Genomic DNA, 16,922 nt, shown 5'->3' with positions numbered 1-16,922 from the left:
TCTACTGGCTGCCGATTGAAAAACAATAATTTCTTTGAATTGTATTCCTTTATTTCCACTGTACAGCATTTGACCCATTCAGGAATCGTAGGTTGACCTTTGTCAACAGCATTGTCTCTTCATCAAGATACTAAGAAATACTCCTCACTCATGGGACTTGATTCTTTGATAACTTCACTTAAAGTTGTTTAAAATAACTTTTGGATTGTCTTACCAAGTAATTGAACAGACAATCTGTGAACATAACAATTGTGCAGTGAGTTATGGTATGCCAAACAGTTATAACTCAGACAGGAATGTTTTCCGGCCAAATTAGCAATATTGCAGTGTAATTTGACAAAATTGCATATTTTTTATCAAAGTTTGGTACTTAACGCCAGGTGTATATGACATATGAAACCCTACGTTTCTTACACTTATGGAGAACAATTATTTTGTTGCATTTGGGTCAATAACGTATATTCAAAGACAGGAGAATGAATCGGGTTGGTCACAGTACAAGGTAGCAGGTAGGCACGTTACGGGTTGCCACTAGAAAGGCAATTATCGGAAATGGGTCCTCACTGGCACAAAGACGCTAATCGGACGTGTTTGAGGAAAGGAAATCTAACTTTTGAATGATACTCAGAAGACGGGAAGTGCTGTTGAGGGTGAGTGAACATATTCTGCTATACACATTTATGCAGTGCTTTTCAAGACCAAGAACCTGCTTATCTTTATGCTGGCATGGCAGTGGATACAACATAAGTCTAAATCAAATCGTATTAGGCATTATGAATTGGGTCTTATTCACCAGAATTAACTATTTCGGTAATATTTAACCTTAGACGTCTCGTGATGCAATCTCTATGCTGGCCAGTTTTTTTCTAAAATATACCAGATACAACAATTGAGGAAAAAAATAGCATGATTGAAAACAAAATAATAAGTTGGCCAAGTATTTTTATGTCTTTCAGAGGAATCAAGATTTGCTGATAAATCTTAAGGAAGCCAAGTTGTGTATCCATTTGGTGAACAGCGGAAGCTTGATAAAATATCTGACACTGAACAGCAATCCCTCCAAGAAATCCAGACGCATAATAGTTCGAAAACATAAATCCGAACAACTTCCAGTTTTAGTTCCAATCGATGGAGACACACAACGGGGTGATACAACCAAACAGGTGTTCAATAATTGAATAGGAAAAAAAATACAAAGACAAGGGAAGGAGGTACAGGTTATCACTGACCTCCGTACACAGTAGGATATTGGGAAGGACATAAACCCAGGGTCTCTGAGGAAGTGAATTCTCTGTACCAGATTTTAAACATTCAAAAGCATCACAGACGAAGAAAAACAAAACCAAAAACAGCCTAATCATATGACAACCAAATCAACTTGTTGGAAGAAGGGCATCAAACTTTATTTCTAGCTTGATGTCCTGGAACATTGCATCCACCTTAAACTGGTCCTTCCCTGAGGGCGGAGAGATAAAGAAATGGCTGCTCTGTTCTACTTCCTCCTGTAGGCCAGGGCGCCATAGGCTGCTACCGCTGCTAGAGCCACCACCGCACCCCCGAACAACAGCACTGGGAACTCTGAGTCGGGCTCCGGCTCAAGCTGCTCCACAGGCTTTATGGGCCGGGCCTCCACAGGGGCTTCAGGTACCGCTGGGGTTAAAGGTGCAGCTTTGGGGACCACACTCTCAGGATCCTCCACAATCTGCACCCCGGCCTGCGGTTCCTCCGCCTGGAGAGGGACTTCATCTCGCTCTGCCTCTGGAGCTGGCTTTTGGGAGGGCTGAGGCTCCATGGAAGCCGGGGTGGAGGTCTCCATTGTTGGGGACGGGGCTGCCAATTCCCCAAGAGCTAGGCCAGCAGCATGCTGCACCTCTGGCTCAGGGTCCGGCTCTATCGCAATGACAGCCAAAGGTGTGGGTTCGGACCCGACATGGGGAGCGACAGTTTCAGCAGCGTGGTGGTCCTGGTGCCGTGGCTCTGGTTCGGAGGAGGCCAGAGAGGGCCCCGTCAACAAGATCTCTGGCGCCTCAAGGAGCACCGGCTCCCCCAGGGTCACCGAGGCGCTGGTGGACTCCACCAGGAACGACCCCGGCGGAGGAGGGCTCTGCTCCCTGAACTGGGCCCTCAGCTCGGCCAGATCGCTCTCCGTCCCCAGGACGCTCATCATGCTCTCCTGCAGCCCCGGCTCCTCGGCGGCTCCTCCCGCCTCCTCCAGCAGCTCCGCCTCCTCCCGCTCCACGTGCACTATGTCAGAGTTGGAGGAGTTGTTGTCGCTGCGCTCCTCGGCCAGGGCCGCGCCCTCGTTGCTGTCCAGGCTCTTGGCGTCCTCGGGGTCCGTCATGGCGATGTGGGCCCAGGACTCGTGTCCGGCCAGGGACGCAGGTAGGCTCTCCGTCTGCCAGGAGCTGGGCCCGCTGCCGTTGTCTTCGGCGCAGAACAGGGAGGGCGGTGTGCTGAGCTGGTCCGAGTGCTGCTCTCCGGACAGGATGTAGATGTCGTTGCTGTCCCCGGCGATGGTCACGCCTGGCTCCTCTTCTTCCGCCAGGGTAAACACGGTGGCCTGAGGGAAGGCAGAGGGATGCTTTAGTCCAAAAGGGACTTGCGGTACGTACATCCAGCGCTGAAGATATCAACCAAAAAGTGCAAGAAACTTCAATGACAAAGAAAAAAAAAACATTTAAGGAAGCTATTATAAATCATGTGAATGCAAATCTTATTCAAGTTTCATGCTACCTAGTGGATGAACCCCTCTCGTCACAAAGGGGCCATCTGTGACGAGACACTCCGTTATATAAAAGCCTTGTATCAAACGCATGTAACACAGTGTGCCAGAGCGAAGGGCAAATACATGTATACTCAAGTTCAAACACAATGGTGCCCATTGAAGTGACACTAATTCTTGCTTTCATTGTTCTCAGCCTCAATCGTACATTGCATTGGATCAAAGCGCTGCTAAATGACTGAATGTAAATAAGAGCTGTAGATAACATCTATATGTTAACTAACATGATTTGTTTCAATCCACTTCTTTTGTTTTCAACCACTGAATATTAAAATCCCTTCAAGGACATGCTTCCAGAAAGATTAACGAGGCCGCACACCAGAGAGCAGAGACATCAGGAAGGATAATCTCCGGCCACATCTACCCAGCAGTCGTGAGGTCAGCAGATTTGTATCAGCGAGAGCAGTGTCGTTTTACATTTCTATTAAATAAATGAATAAAAATAACCCTACGCAACACCAACAAGAAGTGTTTTCTCTCCTAGCTCTGATTTAAATCTCTTTATGAATGGTCTATTGCAAATTGATAATAAAAAATGCCCCAGAATGTTGAGTAAGTTGGAACTTAAAGGAAAGACTCGACTATAGAAGCATATGGAAAGCTACAATATGTGATACACATGTTCTACTTGGTATAAGCCCGTCTATGTTGAGACTCATGTGGAACATCTTCAAATATAAGCAGATTCAGAGACTGAATTGCTGCTCTTCCTCCAAGAAATACCCAAACAATTGGAAGACAATGTTCTACAATTATGGATTAGATCTGAGAACAATAAAATAAAACAACATGTCTTACAATTTGCCGACAGCCCTTTTCAAAAGATAAATATTACAAATATAATTTAAAAAGGAAAAAGACTATCTACCTTAAGCTTATGTTGCATTCTTAAACTTCCTTTGAGGCTGTGTTTTTCCTAAGCTGTTGTCAGGTTGCGGTCTCCGCCCTTGCCCTAAGACAAATACTTGCAGACTTAGACGCCTCCCTTTCACCGGCAGGCAAACTGCAGTTAGTAAAGTTAGAGGCAACCTAGCACCCAGAACAACAAAACAAAAGTGAGAGTATTGTATCGCTCATCGTTCAATGGTACACAATATTAAACATGTAATTTAGACTGTCAAAAATAGTGTCCTATTTATTGCTGTTTTACAGCCTTGGTCAGACTTCAACCTAGCACTGAATTGTTTTTGTTCTACAGTAGATCGATTGTCCTGTTCATTTCTCAACATGAACAATTATGGGTGATTTGAATCGATAAGTCCTCTATAAAGTTATATCCTGGCTGGTTCATCACGGTTGAGGCTAAGCCTCAGCAGAAAGAGTGTTGAAAGTGCTCCATTTCTACCGACTACACCGTTAAGTCACCTCTACGTCACTGCGCATTACCAAATGAAACACCATCCGTCTGGTCGCCCAGAGAAAGCCACTATGTGCGTGCATGCATTTGATAGCAATGTAGTGCTGGCTCGCCTATATTAAGAAGATGTAAAACGTTGACCTCAAATGGGTTTTTGTCCCCAGGCGAAGGCCTCCTCCCCCTCCTTCTCTCTTACTCTAGCTCCTAATTTGAACAGACGACTGAATGCATTCAACTCAACCTGGCTCTGGCAGAACTGTTCAGTTCACAAACTGAGGATTCTTTTTTGGATTGGGGAAAATATAACAAACAAATTTTTGTTTGTTATTGCTAACACAAGATGGCGGACACCATGAACAAATATGAAATAGTAAGAATGTCCATCGACAAGATGGACAAGAATAAGACATCCACACAGAGGAACCAATATAAGGTCTCCATCACCCCAACTCACAATACTGCTGACAATGAGCGATATTTTAATTTCCGGAAAACCGATAGTTACGTATGTAACTACGGTTCTATGAATCCTGGATGACCGCCAGAGGCGGTGCTTCAAGCACTGAATGATCCATCTCGTGCAATCGCAGGTCGAGTGTTGATACCAACAAAGTCACCCGTGACCCCTGATGAGCTCTGGACAGCCTATATTTTCTGGTGAGAGGGGATCCCTTCCTGCAGAATCTTCTCGTGAGCACACAAGGATTCTGAGTGACAGAGCTCTCTGGCGGTCATGCAGGATTCATAAAACCGTAGTTGCATACATAACTATCGTTTTATTTCATCCTTACTGACCGGTGCTTCAAGCACTGGATGACTCATAAACAAGGTCACAAGGAACTCCAATACATACCTCATTGAGAGGAAACAGCCGAGTCGGGCAACAGGACCAGGGCCAACGGGTGGGGAGTGGCAACGTTCAAACCTGGAAAAGGTACATGGTGATTTCCCTGATGCTGCATCACAGATGTCTTCCAGGGGCACGCCCCGCAGGGCAGCCCATGATGTTGAGACAGCCCTGGTAGAGTGGCACCTGACCCCGGATGGCAGTGGGTGACCACCTCCTTTATATGCATGGGTGATGACGTCCACAACCCAATGAGACTATCGCAGCTTGGAGAGAGCACAGCCCCTCCTAGGACCACCATAGCAGAGGAAGAGCTGGTCCGACCGTCTAATGCCTGCGGTCGCAGCTACGTATGCTCTCAGAGCCCGCACAGGACACAGCAGTTTGAACCTGTCCTCCCCTTCCGAGGGGATAAATTGTGCCAGGCGGACAGGTTGGTTGACGTTCGACGATGACAGAACCTTCTGAAGAAAAGCTGGATTCAGCCACAGGGTAACCCCTGAGCCATCTGAGTTCCACCTCAGACATGAGTCACTCACGGACAGAGCACGAAGCTCCACGACGCGCTTCACTTACGCGATGGCGAGGAGAAAGGCAGTTTTAGTAGAGTCCCACTTCAGCTCCTCCTGAGCCAGGGGTTCAAAAGGAGGCAAGCATAAAGCATCGAGCACCAGGTGCAGATCTCATGGTGGGGCACGCTGTGCTTGTGGGGGTCGTAAGGCGGGCCACATGGGAGAGAAGATGCGTCGTGTCCAGGGCCACCTGAGACTGGGATGGCGTAGAGATGAGCCAGTCGTCAAGATATGGCAGGATCTTCATGCCCCGCGACTGCAGGGGTAAGAGGGCTGCCGCCACACACCTGGTGAACAACGGTGGCGAAAGGGAGAGCCGGAAATGTCGCCCCTTGAAAGCAAACCGCAGAAACTGTCTGTGGTGTGGTGCTATGGGAACGTGAAAGTAGGCATCCTTCAGGTCTACTGATGTAAACCACTCCCCTCTTGCAACAGTACACCGAACCTCTACAGTGCTTAGCATGTGGAACCTCAGGATCTTCAGGAACCTGTTGAGACCCCTCAAGTCGAGGATAGGACGGAGTCCACCATCTTTCTTTGTTAACAGAAAGTCGAGTAGAACCCCCCGGGTTGCAACAGGGGATCTACTGGCTCAATGGCACCCTTGTCCAGGAGGGCGGACAACTCCTGGGTGAGGGCTTGGGTTTTTGCTGGGTTGTGTATGATTGTCATCTTGACCCGGCCACAGGCTGGGGGCCGGCGTCGGAACTGAAGTTTGTACCCGTGGGTCAAGGTGGAAAGCACCCACGGGTCCCTGGTGGATGCAGCCCAATAAGTGAGCTGCTGCGGGGAAAAGCATCCGACGACCGGCCCCTGGCCTCTAACGACGGGCAGCATATGAGACCTGAGGTTGCCCCGAGGGCAGTCGCATTGGGGCCCGAAAGGCCTGGGCTTGCTGCTGAGCAGGCTTTGGACGTGGGCGCTGAGGCCTGAGGTAGCCACTGGGGTGAGCCTGTGGGTGAGAGCTGGGCTGTGGGGCAGCTGAAGAACCTCTAGGTCTGCTAGGAGGAGGCACACTTCGTTGAAGCACAGATGGCTGCTGGCGAGTCTTTCTGGCTTGGACTGTTCGCTCAAGCGCCTCTAGAGCTGCAGAGCCAAACAGCTCCTCAGGTTCCACTGGAACACTGCGGAGGGTTCTCCTGCATGCCTCAGTGAGAGGAGACTGTGCTAACTAGGGCTGCACGATATGGGCAAAATTTTATATCCCGATATTTTTTGGATGAATGGCGCTATACGTTATATATCTCGGCATTGCCTCTAGAGTGGGTTAAATGTTTTTTTTGTAAGTCAAAAGCCACATGTGAGATGTTGCAGGCACTTTTATTAAAACACAGGTCAGTATTGCCGCTTTTCCACTGCATGGTACCAGCTCGACACGACTCGACTCAGCTCGCCTTTTTTGCGTTTCCACCGCGAAAACATGGTATCTGGTACCTGAAGTGGCTGCTTTTTCTAGTACCGCCTCGCTCTAGGTTCCAAGCGGCTGAGCCGATGCTAAAAGGTGACGTCGGCAGACGGCCGGCCACTGATTGGCCAGAGAGTGTGACGAAGTCACGAGAGCGACATGGCCACCATGCTGGTAACAGCCATAGCAGCGCCGCAGCCAACATATTCCACTTCTTCAACATGCCAGCTAATAATACGAACGCGAATACCATCGCATCGATGTTCTCCATTGTTGTTATGTGGGTTCTGTCCATGTGTGGGTTACGTAGGTGTTGTTTGCGTCGCGTACAAAAATACGTCACGGCCCTTTCGCGCAGCCGACCCCGCCCACGTCCCGGAGGTACTATTTGCGGTGGAAAAGGACCCGCGCTGCTACCGTGTCGAGTCGTGTCATGTCGAGTCGAGCTACATGTGCGGTGGAAAAGCGGCATAAGACTGCAACATGTGATTTTGTATCGTTATTTTCAACAGAATGGAACACCTTGAAGGTTACACAAATAGCTGCCAGTTAGAACATTGGTTGTGCCATTAAGGAACTCTGCCCTCTCCCTTCTCCGTTCAATTTGGGAACATGTTTGGTTTAATCTCGCTTGTTTCGTATATTTTAATTAATTATTTAAGGGCGCCACCAGAGGGCGCCCCCAACACATTTGCTGCTGTAAATGGTGGAACAGATTTGTCGTGCTTCCACTTTTAGCCGCAACGGTTTTGCTACACTCTCTACAGATGACCTGCAGCGGCTGCTCATCGTTTTTTTTAAACCTGAACCATTTCCATATTACGGAGCCGTTGTTTCTCCTCTTCGAAACAATTTCTCATCAGGGGTCACAGGTGAATTTGTTGGTATTAAAACTCGAACTGCCCATGCGCGAGATGGATCATTCAGCGATTGAAGCAGTGCCTCTGGCGGTCAGTAAGGATGAAATAGAAATGGAATGTAAAAAGTATCAAAATATACTTTGGCAGGCATTTAATGTACAAACTTTCAGAAAAAATACAGAGGGAACTTGTGTCTAACTTAAAGACCTGTTCTTCATGCGTGCGTCAGTCATGAAAACAGTCATGACTGCCACACGCATGTGTGTCATTCATGAAAAAAGGTGTGATTGATGTTTAATAAAAGCTGGATGAATGTGGGCCTGTTTGACCTTATTAGTCGACCGACCAGTCTTCTTTCAATGGCAGACATGTGCACGCCACAAATAGGGCAGCCTACCCTGGCTGTTTGAGGATTATGAGGGCGATGGGTGGATTCTTCAGCCTGGACTAATCAGTGATATTGCAGTCTCATGAAGGGCTGATGCGCCACAGCATACATGTCCCGCCCTGCAGCTGAACGCTGCTTACATAAACTGGGCGTGTGGGATCTGTCCTGCAAGATGCCACCAGACGGGTCCTGACACACTCCAACCAGCGTTACCAGAAGAAGAGAAAAATATTACCCAGCAACCCTCCCTTGTTTGGAAGACATAGGGTGGTTGCCGATTCTGACAAATGTTTTAGTATAACAGCCTTCTTAAAGGGAGTTTCAGTATTATTGTCGCGTTGTCAGGCGTCAACCTTGAGCTTTGCCTACCAAATCAGCAAGAGCAACGCCATCTTGCATTGTACGGGTGACCTCTACGTAGGGTTGGGCCATGAATTGCCACTGGCTAGACATGGACCTTTCATCAAATCCAACAAGGGCTGTAATAAAACAGTCCTCAGTCAGCCTGTCCGACCGGCTAGGCCAGAACCAAACACAATCCTATTGTTCATTACCATCAGTATACTGCTAAGTTTAATCAATCCAACCTTATTTTGAATCAAATCTATTAAAATAGCTACGTATGATTTTTCTCATCTTATCCCCCCCCCCCCCCCCCCGACACACACCTCCCTTTCTCACCTCCCATCTGTGCTCAGTTTATGATTCGCCTTTTGTTGCAGCCCAATGAAGTGAACACCACATTAAGGTCATAATACTTATTGTACTCTGATGTAATTAACATTGGCAATACCAAAGGCAAAGACAATGCTGTGTGTGTGTGTGTGTTCAGTAAGAAAGGACACTGTGTCCTCACATTTGCACTGCGTCTACCGCAATTAAAGGGAAAAGTAAACTTCTTTAACAGAGAAGCATATAAACATAGATAGATAACTAATATATATATATATATATATATATATATATATATATATATATATATATATATATATATATATATATATATATATATAGAGCCATCGGTTGGATACTCAACAGTCTTATATGGAGGACCATTTGTCACGAGAGAAACATCTTTCCTTACATTCGTTCCTTCAGCAATAGACATCATAAATGGTCTGTATCTACTGTATAAATAAACTGTCCAGTGTAAAATGTGAGGGCCTAACAGGTCAAATTATGTCTACAAAAAATATGTCAGTTCAACTTCTATGTACACACATTAGTACAAACAACGACTGAAAGCTATGCTGAGGAACAAAAGGTCCTTCAGGGCATTGTTTATGACCTATGTGCACACATGCGTCGCTGCAGCATTCATTACCTCTACAGTCAGAGCCAAGCTAGGAACACAAGACCCTACCTGAATTATTTGTTACTCGTGAGATCTCCTTTCTGTAGACGGACCGAGGAGGTGGAGCTCCCAAAAGAGACGAATTCAACGAGAGTTAATAAAGAAGGAAGAGTAGAATTGTACACGCAGGCAGCTGTCAAACCAATGGAGCTTTCACTAGGCTGCACCGAACCCCTTTCCACTCCCCAAGCCCACCCCCTTTCTCCCTCACCCCGCCCATCCTTCCAATCCCGATCTCTCTTCTGTATGAGCACCATCTCGCTCTTTGTCACTCCCCTTTTTTGCCTCTCTTTTTCTCTCTCCCCCTCCCTCTCTCTCTCTCTCTCTCTCTCTCTCCCTCCCTCCCCACTGTGACATAACATGCGAGAGTGGGGCCATGATCTGTGAAATGATTTACCTTTAAACACGTTTTGAGCTAAAGGTTGGATGGAGGGAGATTAAAGGCCATAATGGTGGCCGGTCCAGTGGCCCAAGGCATCGGATGATGTGCCGACTTTAGTTTGACCTCATTTACAGGGATTCAATGCCTGATGCCTCACACAGGAACTCACTGATTAAACACAAGACCTGAAAAGAGGAGACGAGTTCTGGGATATGATGGTCCCATGAAATCAAATGGTGCGGCAAAGACGCATGTGTACCTTTTGCATTCGCAGACAAATTATTTTTCTATCCAATCAACATGATTAGTGAATAATAAAAGGGAGGAACACAAGTACTACCAACCTGTATCAACTGTCAACATGTGAGCCTGCTTTTCCTGTGTTATTTATGTGTCCATGTTTGTTTGAGCCAGGACAACGCATGAGTCGGGAGCTGAAAAATGCAAATAAGAAAGTGTGTGTGTGTGTGTGTGTCTGTCTGTGGTAATTGGAAGGATAAGTACAACTACATATGTTCGGTTCTCAAACCACTTCAACCATTTTGTCTCTAACCAGTGACAGTCTCTTGAATGCCTGACAGAAGCACAAGTTTGTATCATGACTGGTCCGTCCAATGTGTGTGCCTTTACAGCCCTTTGAGACTGTAAACATAGGGAAGGACTGTACAAATAAACCGTATTTCACTGATCATACATGACGACCCAGTCCAAACTTGTAAGTTTCTGTTAATCTTTACTAAAAAGGCATGATTCGTTTAAATTAGGTGACAAGGGTTGGAAAAACTTTAGAAACAGAGAGTTCCCTTGAATGGAACATTAAAACAAGCCTTGAACTTTAGGCTTGTTGTGTTTAGTTTTTTTCTAATTTCATCGTCAATACTTTGAATGTAAATTGCAATGACCATCGCAACTTTCAAAGAAAATTTCCCATCCTGCTATAGTGCTGTTTGTTATTCATGAAGATGACGTCCTGATTGTTTAGTTTACAGATAAGGATTTGTGTTTATTAATCGGAGCATTCAAGAATCTGGCTATCCACTGCCCTCTAGTGGTCATTTTGAATTGTGTACTTCAATCATCTCTATACAATTTAGTACTCACTCAGTCCAGTAAGATCAATGACTGCGATCTTAAACTTCTACAAATGTTTGTAACATTGAACAATTTGTGAGCTGAAGACATCAAGCAATAGTAATGATGACATAAACGCCCAAGTATTAAGTTTGAAAACATATCATCAAAAGGAAGGAGAGTAACAGAATTTGTATACCTATGATGTACCTTAAAAATATCTTTAAAATAAACCCACATGTACCAAGAGAAACACTTACACAACAGTATGCACTAAAAGTTAGGCACCAATCTGTCTGCAAACTACAAACGCAATCAAACAAACTTAAACACTATAGAGGCACGTTTAGATGCAATTGTGGGCCAAATCATCAGTACAAATCCTAATCTCGTTCAAGCCTCATTGACTCAGTAACAAATTTTCTTTCAGCACAAAGAAGTGTGCACTGGCACCATATTAAAACCTTGGCTTGTAGTACTACCTGGCTAATCCCGTGGTAGAATAGATATAGTTCATGTATTTCTGGTTTATACATGGATACAGACCTCGTGCATTTATATTTCGTAGGCACCTTCCAAACCTGCATGTGTGGAACTTCATTGCATTCACCGGACAACTTCATTCAGCACACTTTTACACGTGCATGCGACATTACATTGCTTAGCAACCTCACGGAGTGATTACAGTGTAAAGACTTGACTCAGATAGGGGAATAGCTGCGTGTCCTCTATTGTATTTCCTTTTCTACTTGGCAAAGGGGGACATTTTTTCTTTTTTGAAAGATCAAGGTGTTAACAAATTCATGTTCTTCGAACTCAAACTTAAATAGCATTGGAGATGTATAGAATAAGAATAGAATAAAAACAACAATAAAGGTTGATCTGTAAAAATATTTCCGCCTATGAGAGATGATTTCATGGTGTGGTGCAAGGCCCCTCACCCATCCCCCTTGCTGAATGATGTAGTCGGCCTCAGCCTCCTCCAGATAGCGAACCCCCATTGTCAGCAGAGAGGCCAGGGCCGTGCCCTCGCTCTGCAGGGCCTGGAGCATTACTAGGGGCACCAGCACCTGTAGGAGGGAGAAAACACAAGGCCAGATTAGGCTCATATGTGCGTACAAACACTTTTTTTAGGTAGTTTTATTTTGTATTGCTAATTATGTGTATTGCACTACCTGCAATATTGGAATTTGGTTTCCCTCTAATGTGGTGATTTTCAGGAATTGTGTTGTGTTTGCAGTATTGAGCATCACTGCAAAGGCACTGTTGCAAGTTGATAAAAGGATAATATATAGATACATAAATAAACATGAATGTGGCTTCATATTGGAGGCAATCTACCTCATCCCATCCTCCCTGTGTGTGTATAGAAACAGCCAGTGTTGTTTCTCTGAAGCTCTGGTAGTCCAGGGAGCTGAAAAACAAAAGCACAACAGGCAGAAAAACATCAATTGATCTGGACGATTATAGGTCAAATCTAAAACAATCAGCGTTGGCTAGTCTCAAGAGCATTGCCATGTTCCCCCAGGCCCACACGGCTCCACACAGGCTGACCTGCTGAGGAGCGTGTGCACGGCGGTGGCCAGGCGTGAGCCCAGATCCTTGGCCACGCGGTCCCCCAGCGCCGCCAGGCAGTCCTCGATGGAGCCCTCCGGGTTGAGAGGACAGAACACGGGCGAAGAGAGGCGGTCGAAGCCGGTGCTGGAGAAGGCTGTAAATGGGTGGAGACACACCGAGGCCAGAGACGGATTAGACAAGGTGATACACGCCACACATTTTGGGAGAAATGGTGCAGGTAAAATAGTATCAGTATTGATTATGAGTCTGAGCATGTGGAAGAGGCATCTTGTTTGTGCGTGTTCACTCTCTTACAGGCGGCAATCTCGTCCTCCAGTTGTCTCAGCTCATTCTCTATCTGGCCCTTCATCGCTCTGTTCTTCTCTCTCTCACTCTGTTCGTCCCCAGACATCTGGACATCTCCTGAGATAAACGTGCCACACACAGTATTTTTAATTTGCATCTTTAAGCTCACTACTCTTGGGTTCATATCAAAACATATGTCATCAATACACACTTGTACACTCTACAGCTACATTTAAAATAATATGAAGTCAAACACAGAATAGCAATATCAGACCAAACGATTAATGTGTAAGGGAGCACCCTGTTTTAGCTTGTAGCAGGTTGAGATTTTTTAAAAAATGCACTTTGGTCTGAGATTTCCAGGAAGGAGTGGGTGCATGTATTCCGCATGGCTATCACCAGCAATATCCCATATGCAATGGGCCACACCATGGCATTATACTGCAAGCATCCAAGAAGCTTCATCCTTTCCCGGTTGCAGACATCAACTGCTGCCCAGACAGAGCCCCACACACACACACACACACACACACACACACACACACACACACACACACACACACACACACACACACACACACACACACACACACACACACACACACACACACACACACACACACACACACACACACACACACACACACACAGGCCATTACAAATAGTATGCAATCATGGCAGAGTGGAACGTTCACAAACTGGTAGACAGACACTGGGAAAAATATAGGATTTTACGCCCGTTCTCGATTAGTTACGTCATATTTTGGTAACAGTGACAAAATTCTAAGATTATTATGAAGATCATTTTAGAAATATTAACTTTTGTTTAAAACAAAATGAAAGACGATTTGGGGTTCACTGTCCCTTTAAAGGAAATGTCAGGTCAAGGCTTCTCTTTGTTGTGTGCAAGGGTAAAAGCCAGCTATCCAATGGTCTACTCATCATGGGAAGGATGACAATCAATGTTGCACTTTGCATCAACCCCCCGACCCGCCGGCTACGTGGTTTACTCGGTTATTTCACACCGATGTGATAGCATTTTATCTTTACAAAAACAGCAGCACATTATGACACTATTGTTAGGAAACTCAGCATGGCTGGTCGTGAAAGGACTCGTGGTATTGGTGAACCAATTTCCACGCCCTCTTGTACCTCTATTGACTTTGAATGGAGGGGTGTGCAACTAGAATGACCATCGGGTTCAATATGAATGCACAGGTCCAGGCTACAGTAAATTATTCACAACGAGGCTCCGCCTAGAATGCTGGGGACAGAGAGAGAACAAGGGTTGCCAAACAGACAGTGTTCACGGCCTCATACCTACGCAAATTATGAATGAGTGGAATTAGCATTAGATTAACTGTGCATGGTTGACAGGTAGTTAGGCACTAACTGGATAGGGATATTTTTAAGAGGGAAGCTATTATTCAGCTAGATTAGGAACTCTCGTGCCCATTCGAAACCTGCTTCAAAACGTTCCTGTTAGGAACGGTCGCTTGGCTTCCGGTACGGAGGCTTGCGGCTTTCTCAAGAACCGCTCTTCTAAACAACTTCACACTCGCCACTGCACTTGCTTGGGTCTTTGGCAATACACTTGCCAAGTGGGAAGTCCATCGGATGAACAGGTGTCGAGAACATCGAAGGACAGTGGTAAACATTTCCACTCCTCCGCTCACGTGTCCGGGGAAACCCAGACGAGCACACAAACATGATGGTTTGTTTCCACAAGCAGGGTGCTGCTTCAGCATTTAGCCTGGGCTGCTAGTCAGCCACCCTCTCACGCACCACTGCTGCGTTGGAGTAATCCTCTGGTAATGACATATGACAGGCTGTCAGAACTCAGACCTGGTCAAGCATAAAGCAGAGGATCAGCCATTCGTCTCCACTCTCCACCCATTCCTGGCATGCATGCGAGAGAGGGACAGGGACAGAGAGACAGAGAGAATAGTGACGCCCTCCCTGCTATTCATCAATACACCCCCTTTGTCCTTGTTTATTTGGCCCGAGGGTGTTGCATATGGGATAGTAAGTTCCACTCATATCCTGTGACCAATGACCAAATGAAAAGCATGGTATAGCATGCCTTCAGCAGTCTGGCTTGAAGCAGCATTCCTGCTCAAAATAGGATAAGTAAGACTTCCTTTCATTGAAAAGGCTCTCCATATCATTGAAAAGATATACAATACCATTCCATGATTTGGAAAGATAGTATTGCACTTACTTTTCATTAATGTAATCAATTGATGGTTATGAGTCCAAATATTTTATACAGGTCTTTCTAAAGATGGCGACACGCATGACAGTGGCACATGGCGTCAAAGATTCAGTTCAGAAAGTGTCTCATCAGCTATGGTGGGTTTCTCTGCCTGCCAGAAACACAGGCAACAATCTAAACTCCAGACTCAGCACATCTACATGACAGAGCTGCCGGTCTCACCATCCCACCAGGCCGGTGTTAGAGCCGCAGTGTGAAAATGACTATTCAACAGACAGGTCACACTAGTGAACAATCACTTTAAATAGAACTGTCGTACAGCAGAATATTGCACTTTATATAATTGAGAACTGATACTACTGATTTACATTATAGCCAAACTACTGTGCATATCAATGTGTGAAAACGTTTCCAAGATGTTACATTCCCTCTCACCTTGAGCTGCAGTGGATCCATGTGATCTGGTGGGCAGGAGTCCAAGGTAATTGAGTACAACGTACTTGGTCTCATAATGGAAACCATAAGGCACAGTAATGGGGGGTGAGGTGGAGCCAGAGGCAGCCATTGAACAGGTGTCCTTCAGACTCTCTCGAGCACATTAAGTAGTTACAATCAATGCTGGACAGGATTAACCTGAGGAACAAAAGTACACAAATAGAATTATTATTATATCATTATTTATATTTCATTATTGATGCTGTCGCCTTTTGTGCAATGTAATAACATCCTATATATAATATAACTTCAACCAAATAAACCATCAGGTCCACTCCATAACAATTAAAATGTGGGCAGATCAAATCAGTCGTGGTCATGCACTCAGCATTGAAACAACTGTCACACACAAGATGCAGAAGACATTTCACAGACCTAAAAGTATCTCTGTGACATTTGTGGATAGGGGAAACTAATAAATCTACCACATGCCATCTAGTCAATGTATATTAGTCAAATAAAAGGCCCGTATCAGAAACTAAAACGCGGTTGATGTGTTGTATAATCATACTTCAACTGGAAGCAAACATTATTTGGCAGACACGTGGGAGGACAAATATATATACATACACACATATCAGTTCTGTAATTATAAAAGATATGTATCGTATAAAAGCCCCAAGCAAGAAAATTAGAAGTTCGCACCAGATTTTAACAAATAAGCATTTTATCGCAATGGATTGACAACGTGGGCCACCTCACCAGTTATCAGTGTGTTGCCAGTGCTCCGCCGGCAAATGGGATCGCTCTGAGGCAAGAAGCTAACGTTAGCCTAGCCAACTAGATAATTCTTCTGAAGCTACGAACCACACCCCCTTTTCCCGTCCACTGACAAAACTTAGATATACATATCATCGAACCAGCTTAGTGTGTGTTCTATGAATGGAGAACAGCTAGTCTAGGTCGATACATTTTAAGCTCATAGACTTACCCTTGTACAAAGGCAGTGTGGCGGTGCTGGTGGATAATGATCGGGGACAGGGGAATGGGATCAACCCATTGACTGTATGGAGAGAGTTCCTCAAAACTCCCCCAAAAAGAAGCTATCTGTAGGACATTATGTGCTTTAATGGCACTTTCACGCTTCTCACTGGACAGAGAGCCGCCGTGTGGAATTTAGTCCGCATTACACAAGGGGCACTTTGTTGTAATGAAGATGACAAGAAGATAACGATTATAAACATACAATGTTAATTGGATTTAGATTAAATAATTATTGCTAAGTTTTCATATAAAAAATACAACATCAAAGCAAGAAGACCACAGGTCCACTATTTAGCCATCAAAAAAACCACCTAAAATTGAACGTCATTAGAAAATCATGTCTCTAA

At 45.3% G+C, this 16,922-nt stretch overlaps 1 protein-coding gene across 2 annotated transcripts; it reads right to left on the bottom strand.

Moving 5' to 3' along the window:
• Positions 1 to 29: 29 nt before the first annotated feature.
• Positions 30 to 16,726, bottom strand: bcl2l13 (BCL2 like 13). Of its 2 annotated transcripts, none has more exons than XM_030365802.1 (7): positions 16,523 to 16,726; positions 15,532 to 15,729; positions 12,891 to 12,998; positions 12,573 to 12,729; positions 12,360 to 12,432; positions 11,960 to 12,088; positions 30 to 2,560 (listed from the first exon to the last, which is right to left on the bottom strand). In XM_030365802.1, exons 2-7 carry the CDS (start codon positions 15,659 to 15,661, stop codon positions 1,493 to 1,495), a joined length of 1,665 nt encoding a protein of 554 aa, XP_030221662.1. In that variant the 5' UTR covers positions 15,662 to 15,729; positions 16,523 to 16,726; the 3' UTR covers positions 30 to 1,492. The 2 variants fall into 2 exon arrangements, with proteins under 2 accessions (XP_030221662.1, XP_030221661.1); XM_030365801.1 differs by having other exon boundaries at positions 16,294 to 16,683.
• Positions 16,727 to 16,922: the final 196 nt, after the last annotated feature.

Source organism: Gadus morhua, chromosome 9, assembly GCF_902167405.1.
Source record: "Gadus morhua chromosome 9, gadMor3.0, whole genome shotgun sequence".
In the NCBI taxonomy this organism is placed as follows: Eukaryota; Metazoa; Chordata; class Actinopteri; order Gadiformes; family Gadidae; genus Gadus; species Gadus morhua.
The sequence above is the reverse complement of the archived record's forward strand: the minus strand, read 5'-3'. Positions and strand labels throughout refer to the sequence as shown.

Excerpts from the sequence above, each read along its gene's own strand:
- bcl2l13 (XM_030365802.1), bottom strand. The coding sequence starts at position 15,661 with ATGGCTGCCTCTGGCTCCACCTCACCCCCCATTACTGTGCCTTATGGT. Across the intron at positions 12,999-15,531 it reads TGGATCCACTGCAGCTCAAG|GAGATGTCCAGATGTCTGGG; the intron begins GTGAGAGGGAAT and ends CGTTTATCTCAG. Across the intron at positions 12,730-12,890 it reads GGAGGACGAGATTGCCGCCT|CCTTCTCCAGCACCGGCTTC; the intron begins GTAAGAGAGTGA and ends ACCCATTTACAG.